Source organism: Myotis davidii, unplaced genomic scaffold (genome assembly GCF_000327345.1).
Source record: "Myotis davidii unplaced genomic scaffold, ASM32734v1 scaffold753, whole genome shotgun sequence".
In the NCBI taxonomy this organism is placed as follows: Eukaryota; Metazoa; Chordata; class Mammalia; order Chiroptera; family Vespertilionidae; genus Myotis; species Myotis davidii.
In genome coordinates, this window is record NW_006286231.1 from 1615461 (window position 1) to 1629695 (window position 14235).

The following is a 14235-nucleotide window of genomic DNA, read 5'->3' on the forward strand; positions in this document are numbered from 1 at the left end:
ACGCAGTATGTGAGAGGGGGCAGGCTGGGCTGAGGGACACTCCCCCCCCGCCACCACCCAGTGCATGAATTTCGTGCACCAGGCCCCTAGTACTTAAATAGTATTAAGAAGGCTAAAATGGGCTAATTCCAATGTAACCCTGATATTTGGGGGGCTAGCAATTGGAATCCATGCCAGCAAGCTCAGTGTACATTCCTGATAACCTGTAATTAAATCATTACCTCCTTCCCAGAAACTGGTCTTGCAGAACCTGTTACAGAGGCCATAAAACTGTGAACAGTGCACGGCCCCAGGGGAAGGGTTATTAACACTGGTGCCAGGCCAAACCATCAGATATGGCCCGGAGACCCCCACCACCTGGGGGCCTTCTTGCAAGGCCCATGAAATGGACCGGAAGCATAATTCATATTTGTGGGACAAAGACCACAGGGAGATATCAAAAGAAACCCCCTGTATGTTTCTGTACTCAGATTTGGAAAGCTATTCCCTGAGTCCACTGGTGTAATTAAACAGTGTCCCTCCTTTTCTTTAAAGTGTTGCTTGGTTTTCCTTTGGTCTTCTGCAACAGTATGTTCCTTATTTATTTTCACAAGGAGAATAAAGTGCATTGTATAAAAATATTGATGAGAATTTTTATCTAGGGTGCTTGATGAGAGCTGATCAGATCTGTTTAAGGAACTTTCTTTTCTAAACAGTTTTCAACCAGATTTGCTTCCAGGTGGGGACAGCAGATGTGGGACTTTGGGATAACAAGTCCACCCCGCCCACATTTCTGGTTACACACAGGTGACCACCAGCTGGACTTACATCACTGGCTGCCTGCCTGGCAGCCTTGGCAGCCTTGATGGGAATCGCATCCGTTCTCAGGTCGTACCCCTTCTTGCTCATATCTTTCAAGTCTGCTTTGTATATATTCTGAAAGAAAAATGTCATTTAAGTATAACGCAGACCACACTTAGAAAAGACTTCTCGGCAGCCCACAGCTGAGCCCATGCACACACCTCACTGATATTGTAGGCATTGACTTTAGCCTGGATGAACTGGGGCAGGTCCGCTGGCAGGCTGTATTTGTGGAGAGTTTTCTCTCCTTTGGCTTTGTAGGCAATCTGAAAGAGAAAAAACAACAATGTATAAACAAACTAATAAAGTAGGAAAAAGATTTAATGGCAGAGGAAAATAATTTTAGGGAGGGTCGCACTGCGCAGGGGTGCTTCTTATGAAAGACTCTGTGTGGTCCCCATATTCAGCTGCAAACATCTGAAGGCATTCAAGGTCTCACATGCAATTACACAGGGTCTTATCTTCATGCTGGTTCAGCCTGGACAAAGGCACCTTGGTATGTATGTACTAGGAACCCCTGGACATACGTCAGGGCACCTGGTGGAAGTTAGCCCAGGAAGGTGTCCTGATGAAAATGTGAATGTGTAGAGCATAAGAGAGGCTAATGCAGTCGGATACACCAACCATCTCTATTATACTCTGTGGGCTCCTAAAGGGGGTGGTGGGTAGTAGGTTTGACTATTATGATTTTTGTCTTAGTTCTGACTTAAAATATAACTCCTCCATATGATATAGTGCTTCTATTCATCTTCCTGGTCTTTCCTAGAAATAGGCGTGTAATGTTTCCTGTTATCAAGAGAAGCCCCTCTTACCTTCTCCTTGGAAATCAAGGTCAAAATACTGGAAGGACAGCACACAGTACATAATACTCTTAAGATATGAATTAGGTGTGCTTTGTTAATGAGAAGCTAAGGGAACTATAAAGTTGCTCATGTAACTGAGTCTCTTCAGATTCCATAATAACTATAGGTGATCAGTACATTTGGAATAGTAATGTATTTGTATTAGTTAGCATTCATGGAGACACAGATAAGATTCACACTTACATCACTCCTCTGGGCCTGGTTAATCTTAGATTGCACTGTAATTGGAGCATCTTCAATCGAAGTAAACTTGAAAGTATCTGGATGTTGGCGATATTTTTTCTGTTTGGTGAATTAAAAAAAGAAAGAAAAACAATTATATTACTTGCACTGAAGGCTAATATATGAAAACCTTTGAAATTTATTTTGGAGAGACGTGACTTTTCCTGATTTTAAAATGTGAAAATACTAGATTTTGGGCTGGTTTGGTTGGGGGGATGGGGAAGTGAATACAATGCAAAAGCCATTATTTAAAAATTGACTTAATCTTGGATTTGTCAATACAACTTTCAGGAACCAGACTTTATTCTCTTAATTTCTTGCTTATGACACACAAAAAAGGGCACTCTCAGATAAGCAGAATACAGAAACATTGCAAATTTTTCTAAAGGATTAAGAGAAAACCATTCAGAAAGACAAGTTAGGCTTCTTTGCACTAACAAGTTCTCAGAGATGTCATTTCCCCCATCACATCATCAGCAGTTAAAGATCTCTAGTTGAGCGAGGAGAAATTGGGGAATTGGGACAGTAGCTAGGGATTATTGAAAAGAGAGGAAATGCCCCAGCTGGTTTGGCTCAGTGGATAAAGTGTCGGCCTGGGGACTGAAGGGTCCTGGGTTTGATTCTGGGCAAGGGCACATGCCTGAGTTGCAGGCTTGATCCCCAGTGGGAGGCATGTAGGAGGCAGCTGATTAATGATTCTCACTCATCATTGATGTTTCTGTCCCTCTCCCTTCCTCTCTGAAATCAATAAAAATATTTTTTTTTTAAAAAAAAGAGAGGGAGTACTTTTGCTCTGCAAGCCTCAATATGATTAGTACATAGATTGTCACTAAAGAGCTGAGAAGTCACAGGAGAGGGAACACTGGAAGGTGTTCGAATTGGGAGCTGACAACTTCTAGCTACTCTTATCCTTATATTCTTCTCCACCTATTCTCCCACAGTTGCATCACTCTTTCAACCTCAGACTTCTGACAACAATCAAATCAGAAGAACTTTTTCTGAAAAATTCCTGAGTAGATACAATGGTCTTCACCAAAAACAAACAAAAGCACAAAACAACATGAACAACAAAATCTTGAGTATGGAAGACAACTCTCACTGAGCACCTCTGCCCCTTTTTTATGTAGTCTAACCTCCTTGATGATGGGTTTGCCTGGCAGTATCGGGATGTTTCACTGTAGGCAGAGAAGGGACAGATCTCGCTTGGCTGCTTTGAGACTGCAAGATCATCGTTATTTTTTCTTAGACTAAATAATAATCTATATACTACTTCACAGTCATCAAGAATATGACATAGGATATATAATATATAATCTGTAATATTCTTTATATACATTATTCATAATCACCAAAAAGTGGAAAAAATGCACATGTGCACCAACTAGACAACCAAAATGCAACATAGCCATACCAATGAATGCTACTCAATAGTAAAAACAAAGGAATTGCAGACGCATGTAGGTATATGGATGAACCTCAACAACATTATTCTAAATAAGACTGATATAAAGGAATTTTCTAGAAAAGCAGAACTCTAGAGACACAAAGCAAATGAGGGGTTGCCTGGAACTGAAGATGGGAGCAGGAATTTTACAAGGAATCATTTTGGAGAACTAGCAGAATTTTAAAATTCGACTGTAATGATGATTGTACAACTATAGGAACCTATTAAAACTCATTCAGGGGTACACCTAACATAGTATTTTATGGTATGCAAAGTAAACCTTGATAAAGTTGTTAAAATATTTTTATCATGAATGGCTCCTGTATGTGATTTTTCTCCCAGAATAATTCATGCATGTGGTTAGTTTTTCCCCTCAGCAACAATTACCAGATAATGAAGTGGTAAAGGAGACACTTCCCATGATTTGGGGAATTTCCTCATGGCACATGCACAAATCTCTCTGTGACAAATGAATACACTGGCTTTACCTCATTAAGGATGTCTGAAGCTCTCTTTGCCTTTTCCATTTCTAAGGACCCATAAGGCACCCAGCCACAGCCTTTCATCCAGCTGTTGTAGTCAGCTTTGTATTCGACCTAGAACACCAAGAGACAGGTTAAATTTCTTTTGCTCAGCATCATGCTTATTTGTAAAATCATTAACATGTTAAGATTTCTGACCAGCTTTCTTATTCCAGACATTAAGTTTATTGTAAACATATTCTTGGTGAGAGATTTTAACAGTCCTTAGGTTCTCACTGCTTTCCCAGTGGGCATATATTTCATTTCATTTTTATTTTCAACTGAGTGGAATTTCAATCAGGAAAATGCTAATTTCAAAGCTGCATTTTAAGGAATAAATGAAGTTGTTATATTTAGATAATCAAATGCGAGAGGTTTGCTCATTAGAGCTCTAAGTATTATGTGTAAATGGTCAAATTAGGACTGAAAACCACATTAAAGTTGGATAATTTTGCTCATTTTATGATTAGATAAGAGTTGATAGTAGTTGTTTGCTCGCAATGCCCTTCATGTGTAGTAGTCAGCTTAGGAGTTTTTCTACATTGGCTGACAGTGCAGTTTAACACAGTCATGCTCACCAATTTGCTTATCATTTGGAATTGGTCCTATTTTGAGGACACTTACTTAATATTATTAAAATAATTAGTTACCCTTATTATCTAGCTATAGATAGTACCTAAACTTAAACTCTAGATACGAACTTCAAATTTTTATTCTTTAGTGTGGGCCTTCTAATTAGAATGAAAAAAATCAAGAAATCATATGGTTCCTACCTGTAAGAGGCTTACAATTTATTTGGGAGGAAGAAATATAGCAAAAATTAAACAAATAAATAAGATGACTATGTATAAAATAGAATGCTTAGTGATGGAAATGTTGGTATCCCGTGTTCACATCGGCATTATTCACACAGCCCAAATGTCCACTGACCTGTAAATGGCCAGGCAGAATGTGGTGTAGCATAAAACAGAACTATATTCAACTCAAAAAGGTAGGAAAACCTGACAAATGCTACAAGACTGATGAACCTTGTGGACATTACACTAAGTGGTTAGGGTTAGGGTCAGGGTTAGGGGAAGGCATTCACAAAAGACAAATATGGGATTATTGCATTAACATGAGTAGTCTAACTCATAGAAACAGAAAGTAGAGGGTGGTTGCCAGGGGTTGAGGGAGGGAGGAAATGATGAGCTGTTGTTTGTGTGTAGTTTCAGTTTTGTGAGATGACAAAGTTCAGGAGATTGGTTGCACAACAAGGTGAATATAATTAATTGCTACAGAAGTGTAGACTTAAAATGGTAACGATGGCAAATTTTATGTTAAGTGTATTTTGCCACATGTTTAGAAAATAGAATTGCTAGGATAACGTGTTCAATTGTGTCGCTCAGGCAAATTAATTTGCCTAAAGAAGTTTTGATCTGCAGAAAAAAGTCCAGCTACTATAAAAAAATTGATGCTGTAATTATTTATTTTATTTTTAGACAAGATAGAAATCTATGTAGAAAATTATTGATAGTGATGATGACAATCATAGTGAATGTTTTTTGAGAACTCACCAAGACCTGGTACTCTGCTAAATATTTTTGCAAACATTTAAATCACCAAAACGGTTGTTTTGTTTTATTCCGATTTTACAAGGAGGACTGTAGACTCAGCAAAATAGATAACTTTCCCCAAGGGAAACAGTGATGGGGTACATACTAGACCCAGGTCTCTCTAACTCTGAAGGGTGTTCTCTCATAGAACCACAGGGGTAACTTTCCCATTACAGAGTTCTTACATACAGAAGATCATGCCGACACCTGTGAGAAATGCCAAAAAACTCACCCCACTTAGAAATCTTTCTCCGTTTCTCCCTTATTTTAGGAGGGAATAGAGGAAATCGGATACTCACGTCGCTCTGCAGTGCATACGCCTTCTTGGCCAGGTCCAGGTTGACGCTGTCGGGCGGGTAGCTGTAACTGTGTAGGACGTGCTTGTAGTCCATGTCACTGGCAATTGCCTGAGCTTTCTTAGCCTGAGTGACTTGGAGCATATCAAGAGGTGTCGTGTAGATAGTTTTCGACTTTTCATAGTCTTTATGATATTCACGCTGTGAATAGGAAATTACCGTTTATTACCTTAATGGATTTCCAGAAAAAGCACAGAGATCTCTCATAAACAACAAATACGAGTTCAGAAAAACAGATCCAAACATCTGAGTAGCTATTTTTTCCTAAAATTTGTTCATATGTTACACATTGTTGAAATGCTCCCCAAAATCATACATGGACAGATCTTCTCAAATCTCTTTTTAGATCAAAGTACAACTGTCAGACATCAGGAATGGGCCATGGCTTCTGCTTCAGCCAAGTATTACTTTATTTTAAAACAGGGGTTTTCAAAGACTGCTAACAAACTATATGACCTCTGGAGGTAATCTAACCTTTGAAGAGTTTTCCAATAAGGGAGTGTTTTTTTGGTTGACCAAAATCCTAAGACAATCATTTCTACTTCTGGTTTTATAAGACGACAGCTTGATAAACAGAAGTGTACACTTGATCCTTGGAGTTTCTAAAGTCATCTTTAAAGGGATAGTTTCTGATTTTTCAACCTGATTATTCCACACTTGACAGGGCATAAGCCCCACTGAGAATCTCAAAGGCTTTTTCATACTACATTTAATTTTTGGTAACAATTTAAAAGAAACTTCAGATTGCAGTAGCTATAACATCTCAAAGGAGAAACGTCTGTGAAGTTGAGCCATTAAAGTAACCTTGGCCCTTGTGTTCTCATAAAATGAATGTCCTCACTGAGCCTCAGAAGGCACTTCCATTGGCTGTTTTTCTGGAATGGTTAGCCAGGCTACTAACGAGGTCAAAGTCCCAGCTTCATCAACTGCTTTAATGAGAGACAGTTGCCGTTAGGAAAATTCTAAACCCATTATATGTCCCCATAGTCATAGAATCATTAAGGACAGTGGCCCAAGCTAGCAAATACAGATATGCATTATAAATCTGTAGAAAAATTCTTTTTGCAAATGATCCAGTCTATTAGGGAATGTGGTCTTCCTTCCAATATTTTGTGGGTAGTAACTTTCACTGAATAAATTTATCCCTTAGTTGTAAAATCTAGATCTTAGTTTATAAAAATAAAATGTGAAAGCTTTCTGATGGTATGAAAAAACATTAAAAAATGTAAACATAGTTTGTCTTTATTACAAATAAACTGATAAAGCAATGTTGCAATAGCAGTTGGTGTGTGGGAGTGTTTTTGACTCCTTTGTTTATGTTCATACTCGTTCATACATATCTGCACATATAAAATGTTGTCAAAGGTCCAATAGGACTTTAAAAGATTCTTTTGAAAAGCTATGCATGTTCTATACCTGCAGCTTAGCATTGAGCCTGGATATTATGTGATAATGGCTCATTAGTGACTTTTCTTTTGGATGCCAACATCAATCAAGAAGTGTTTACTGAGCACTATTATGTGCCTAGTGCTCTAATGGGTTCTGTGATAGGATGGAAAAACAAAGATAAATATACATGTGCTCTCAACAGAGAGCTATAGCCTTTTTGAGTTAAGAACAGGCAAGGAAGTAGAGAACAAGATGTTTTATGTATGTAAGCATGGTATACCGACATAGTTCAGTGTGAAGTTATTAGATAAAGTAACTGAATGGGATGCCTTAAAGTTCTTTATGAGTAAATGCAAAATGAATGAGAGAAGGTACATACCGATCACATGAGCTCATGGGTAAAAGGAAAGCAAATAATACATCCATCCATCTATTTAATAATGAAAAACTGATATTTGTGAGCTATGTTGAACATTCTTAACACTCTTACATGGTTCTCTAAACATTTTTTAAATACACCATATACTGCAATTTGCAATAGTAGATGTTTGCTTCTCTATAGTAAGAATTTTAGCCAAAAGATAATAGATGGTCCATAGACAAGCCTTAGGAAAGCCATAAATTCTCTGAAATGCAGGCGAAAGGCATAGAAAAAAGTTTGTTTTTTGAGATGGATAATCCAAATACTTTATCAGATTCTCAAAGGGGCCTATGATTAATGAGCATTTTTCTAGGCCAATACTAATTACCAAATTATCAATAAAGAGCAATGATAGCTACACTAAGATTTTTATCTTGTTGACTCAAGGTTTTCTTCCAAAATAAAGACAGTTTTAAAACCATGATTTCAAAGGTTATTTTTCAATTAGAAGAAAATATGACAACACCTAGTGATGTTTTCCAAAAGGTTTTAAGAATTACAACCAATATTCTATTAAATATTAACACATTTTTCAAAGTGAATGGACATCAAGTACAAAGCAATAATTTTCCTCCTCAATCACAAGAGGTGGAAGAATCTGGGAGATTGTTCCACTTCTAAAGTTCTCCCCAGCAGTTTGTTGTTTTGAACCTGAGAGGTCCATGGATAGAGAATCCTTTTACTTGCTACTGCCCTTGGGCATGTTGACAGGGATGCCATCTTGAAAGCAAGACAGACTGACACAAGCACTCACATCACTCTGCATTTTGGCCGTCTTCAGAGAGTGCAGCATCTTGGGGTCGTCATTAACGCTGAGGGCTCCGATCATTTTGCCCCTGTTTTTCTCATAGTCTTTCTTGTACATCACCTGCAAAGACAGCACACGTGCAGCTCCCACTCACCAGGGAACAGCACCGAGTCCCCCACCCCGGTCCCAGGCCATGCTCACCTCGCTAGCGTTCTTGCTGTTGGCTTTGGCTGCCAGCAGGGGAATGGCATCCACTTTAATGTCGAATTTCTTAGCTTTGGTCTTTTCCCAGTCGTGCTTATAGACATTCTGGACAGGAAAATTTCAGCAAAAGGAATTGTAAAAAAACATCTAACACAGATTCACCCAGTAAAAATAAAAATAAAAACATTGAAAATGTGCATCTGTGGATTTATTTCCCTATATAAAATATATTTACCAAATGGCAGTATACTACTGATTTACCTATCATCCAGCGTTATCCCACAACTACCAAGTATCACATCCTTGTTCTAATGTCCTGTGAACTTTCTAAAGACTCTGCTCTCCTGGTGTATAAAGGATAATATAAAATAGAAACCTCTAGGAGGTGAAATATGACATTCAGATGGGAGAGATCTTGTAAAACTCTAGGGATTAGCAGAGGGGTAACAGAGAATGTTTCTGACAGTAACAGAGACTGTGGAAAATGAAATCTGATAACTAAGTAAGGTCTTTAAGGGTACTTAGGTCTTAAAAAACTCTGCTTACACTCTGATACCAATCTCATAGTTGTTTATTTGCATAGCTCCTAACCCGGCCTTTTTGAACACCGATGGCATTGCCTCTTTTCGTGCACATATAAACATAGGCCTCTGTGGCTTTGGTACTCACATCACTCAGGTTATAGGCGTTGACTCTGTGCTGGATGAACTGTGGAGCGTCTGCTGGCACGTTGCACTTGAACTTCTCGCCTTCATGTTTTGCTTTGTAATTCAGCTGAAACACAGTAAGGAGTGGCCAAACAGTTCAGGATAGGCACTTTCTTGAATTTATGAGGAAGAATATGTATCGCTAAGTCATCTCTACCGTTTTGTTTTTGTTTTTGGTTTTGAATGCCTCAAAGAAAGAGTCAGTCCCATTGAAGTGCAGCCCAGAGCCCAGGTGCTCAGTCCGTCTTTCCGGGTTTGTGGTATAACCAAACTTTGGGTTGCCATTTTGTAAATCCAATATGTACCTGATAAACTTACTGTGTAATCTAAACTTCTAGGCTGTACCTTGAAGGCAGAAACACCCTGAATTTATGAAATTGTGTAAGAACACTAACAACCAACAATGATTCTAAATAACATGCTAGCAGAGTTAAAAAGATAGGTAAATTCTTATTAAAAGTACAAAATACTGTATAGAACTTTATTTAAAATTTTAAAAGTTACTTTAAGTGGAAGGAAGGGCACATAAAGAGCAAACAGGGCTGATGACTTGTGCAGGTGAAGGCAAATGGACAAGATTGAGAAGGACTGTGCAATAAGCATCTTCAAAGTAGAGCAGGTGGGGACTGGGCACTGCGCACAGCACCGTATTCCATCTTGTCAAGTTCAGTGGGGTCAGTGGTGTTAACGATTAGCTGTTCTTTCAGGGGCACAAAATATTAATATGCTAGGAAGCATTGCATATGAACCAATATGCCTTCTCGGTTATAATGATGCCATTCCCTTCCTTACCCATGGCACCGAGAGAATTCCTGTCATTAAAACACGTTTCCTAGGAGGGCAATCTGTATGTTTTAATTTACTGTCATGAGAAGGATGTGCTGCTCGTCAGCATGTAGCTGTGTTAGCACCGGGCTGCTTGGTTGGGTTTATCAATCAGCAGGATCGGCCTCACCTAGAGCTTATCAGAGAGTCAGACCTACTGACTCAGAATCTGCATTTGAGCAGGGGCACTGGGCAACCCACATGACTATGAATGCTTTGAGAAAAACAGCAGCTTTCCCCCATCTTAGTAGGGCGGACCATTGTGCCATAGATCTTCCCTGACCACCCAATTTAAAGTGCCCAACCAGTCACTATACCTTCTGTCATCCTATTTTAATCCTACAACTCCATCCTATATTCATTTTTTAAAAATTATTGTCTGATATATTGCTCGTTTCTGTGCTCTTTTTCTCATTGCAACGTCTTTGTTAGGCAACTTAAGAATGGGAAATGCTTGCCTTGTTAGCTACTCAAGTGAATGCTTCTGTTGTTTATTTAAGTTACCATGGAATTTTAGTACGCATTATTTTTAGTATGCATTGTTTTTGGTATAATCCTGATGAGCAAATTCCCACTAAAAATTAATGAGTTACTTATTTCTACAGAAATCATCCCCTCCTTTATCTCCTACCATTTCACCTCTACTACTTATTGTCCCTCTCCCCAGTATGCTTCGGCCACTTCATTCCAAGATTTTAAAGAAATCTTGAAAAATGACATCGTTGGGATGATGACTACATGCATGAAGATTAAGCATTTACATGCTTACAGTTCAAACAATCAAGGCATTCTGGGCCACCCACATGCGTATCAGTCAAGGCACTTACATCGCTAAGCTGCTTCGTGTTGAGCTGGGCTTGCAGCAGTACAGGAGTATCAGTGACAGCTGTGAACTTGGTCTTATCTGGATGAAGTTTGTAGGCATGCTAGAAAAGATGTTCTTTAATGAAATTTCATGATGTATTTTTATATTCTTGTTTGTATACATACACATATAAAACATATATAAACATAGAAAAAGTTTCCAGCCAAAAATAGTCTACTTCCTGAAAATTTGGTTGATATGTTCTTACTTCCTCTCTCTCTCTCTCTCTCTCTCTCTCTCTCTCTCTCTCTCTCTCTCTCTTCCTGAAGTTGCTTCTAAACTGGTCTCCCTGCAGCTTAGCAACCAGATTCATCTTCCCCGTGCTGAAGCCCTACATGACTCTCCACTGGACTTGATATTCACTCTAAACTGTCTCTTGGCTTATAAGCCCTACCCTACAGAAACCACTCTTCCTTCGTCTCCTACCATTTCAGCTCTTACTACTCAATATACTTCAACCACCTCATCCCTTCAATCCTTTAATGCCAAGCTTGTTCTCTCCTTGGGCTGTTCTCATTGCTGCTCTTACCTTGATCTTGGCATGGCTGCCTTAGACCTTCCTTGACTAACCAATCTACAAGTCCATGCAATCCCTCTCCCCCACAGCATCCTATTTTCATTCTGTAGCATTCACTCTACGTTAGCTGTCTTAATGCCTGATATCTTTATCTTTCTTTTTCTGTGCTCTTTGTTCATCGCCTGTATCTCCAACACAAATGCACACTCCATGAGAGGCAGCCAACCTTGTCAGCACCGAGGACAGCATTTGGCACAGATTTGTTGGATGGATGAACACCCATTGCTCACAAATCTCCGTGTCCTCTGTTTCCCTTGAGGTCATATATACCCTAATGGAAACAAAAATTTCTGAAACCTGAAATTACTTTGTAACAAATAGGCTTCTTCACAGTAATTTTTGTGTTCCCCAATTCCACACAAAAGCCAAAATTTAATACCTCCAAATATCATTTAACTCCTGCTCAATTTACCACTAGATGGCACAAGCATTCCAAACCCAATTTCAGAAATTCACAGCAGCACTTACGTCTTTACACTGGTCTAGCTTCTTGATTGCTTCATATTCTTGTGTGATTGTCTGAGGGAAATAGCATTTCCCTTTATCTTCTTCATATTCTGCTTTGTAATTTTTCTGTAACGAGAAAGAACAAAAACGGATGATGACTGCTATTGCTCCCAGTGTCACTGTCAGGCATGGCCAATTGTCTTCAAACTTACCTCACTGTTTTGTGCTGAAACTTTCATGCAGTGTGATTGATATGGGTCTTCAAAACTGCCTATGTAATGTCCCAGAATATTCTGCACATACTTATCTTTATACTTAGCCTGGAAAAGGAAATATATGTAACTCAAATGGACAGTTATTTGTCAGACAGGAGGAAAGCTCCCCCCAGTCACCCCCCAACCCCAGAGGTGGTCACGGCCTTTCGAACCTCGCTGAAGGTCTTCAGCAGAGTATCAAGTTGGTACTTAGGGGTCTCGCAGTAATTCATGCTCTTTGCCTTTGTCTTCTCATAGTTTTCCTTGTACAATCTCTGTCAAAGGAAGAAGAAAATCAAACAAAGGGGAAAACTCTGATGGTGTAAAAGCCATTCATTCACATCATTGCTGTGCTTTAACCGAAAGAGAAAAATTTTGTATTTTTTCAGCATCAATTTTCCACAAAGCAAAAAAGCAGGACGAGCATGGGAGAGGCTCATGTCTTGTGTAATCTAGTCTGCTGAGAAGGATAAATATGTTTGCTTTACTTCTCCTAACATTTCTCAGCGGGAATAAATCAGAGCACACAAGTACTGCTGTCTAAGCAACTTTCGGTCTTGAAACAATTCTTTCCTCTTGAGTGTGTGAAGGACAATTATTTTTTTAAGAGTTGGAAAAATGAGGTAAAAGGTGTAAGGTGAGCCTTAGATATTTAGGCACAGTCTTTTTTTAAAATATATTTTTATTGATGTAAGAGAGAGAAGGGGAAAGGGAGAGAGAGAACCATCAATGATGAGAGACAATCATTGATCGGCTGCCCTTGACCAGAATTGAACCTGCAGGTCAATGCTCTATCCACTGAGCCAAACTAGCTAGGACTAGGCACAGTCTTAAGAAAGTATTTAGTTCAGCATTTGATGAAAACCTCTGTAAGTTACCTTTTATCATTAAGGCCTGATATTTTACTTTATAGCAATAATACATGAAAAGACGGGGTTTCTATTTTATTGTATGTATCATATATTTCTTCATATTCTCTTGTAATTCTCCCATATAGAAATGAAAAAAAAAATACTTACTAAGGACAGAACTATGTGTAAATGATACAGAATAGGAAGTATTTATTTTTTGTATGAATTAGAAAAGCAATTTTGTAAATAGTTTTATTTTATATATAATAAGTATTCTAATGGCTTTAAAATAAGATCGGGAAAAAATAAAATAAGATCAGTATTTTGTAAAATTCTTAAAATAATTTGCTTTTGAAGTTATGCTTCATCTAGTTATTCCTACTTTGTCTTTAGCCTGATTTCTCACTTTTTGCCTTTTATTTATTTACTTGTCCTTATCCTGAGGATATGTTTATTGATAGTTAGAGAGAGGAAGGGAGAGGGAGAAAAACATCCACTTGAGGGAAACCTCAATCAGTTGTCTCTCTATGTGCCCCAACCAGAGATCGAACCCACAACCTCTGGTGTATGGGACGATGCTCCAACCAACTGAGTCACCCGGCCAAGGCTGCCTTTTATTTTTCTCCATGTATTTTTGTAAAGTGCCTGTCGTCAGGTCATGGCATGGAATGAATACATGTTCATACATCCTGAGATACTAAGCCCATTTCTAGGAAAAGCAATACAGAAAATGATACTGCTGGTAAAAATTTCCCCCTAATGAAATAGAAGGAAGTAAGGAGATGATGGGGGAACCTTTACAATGTCCACTGATGTCTCCAAGTACAGAGACATCATAAAAATGAGGAAGTTAATCATTCTCTACCACGGGGCTTTCATGTTTGACTCGTCATCCTGAATCTGAGATTTTACTTAGGCTAACATCACAGCCAAGGTTACATTAAACAGCAAGTGCAGCCACAGCTGAAAATCAGGGGGATTCACACAAGCACTCACATCACTCTGCATTTTGGCCGTCTTCAGAGAGTGCAGCATCTTGGGGTCGTCATTAACGCTGAGGGCTCCGATCATTTTGCCCCTGTTTTTCTCATAGTCTTTCTTGTTCA

General features: G+C 38.8%; 1 protein-coding gene across 1 annotated transcript in view; it reads right to left on the reverse strand.

Moving 5' to 3' along the window:
* Positions 1 to 14235, reverse strand: part of NEB (nebulin) — a 198617-nt gene that overhangs the window by 155361 nt on the left and 29021 nt on the right. Inside the window, 13 exon segments of the mRNA XM_015559803.1 lie at positions 808 to 915; positions 1002 to 1106; positions 1887 to 1985; positions 3858 to 3965; positions 5785 to 5982; positions 8406 to 8519; positions 8601 to 8708; positions 9273 to 9377; positions 10963 to 11061; positions 12046 to 12150; positions 12237 to 12344; positions 12452 to 12553; positions 14126 to 14227. Of these exon segments, the coding sequence (XP_015415289.1) occupies positions 808 to 915; positions 1002 to 1106; positions 1887 to 1985; positions 3858 to 3965; positions 5785 to 5982; positions 8406 to 8519; positions 8601 to 8708; positions 9273 to 9377; positions 10963 to 11061; positions 12046 to 12150; positions 12237 to 12344; positions 12452 to 12553; positions 14126 to 14227 (1461 nt within the window).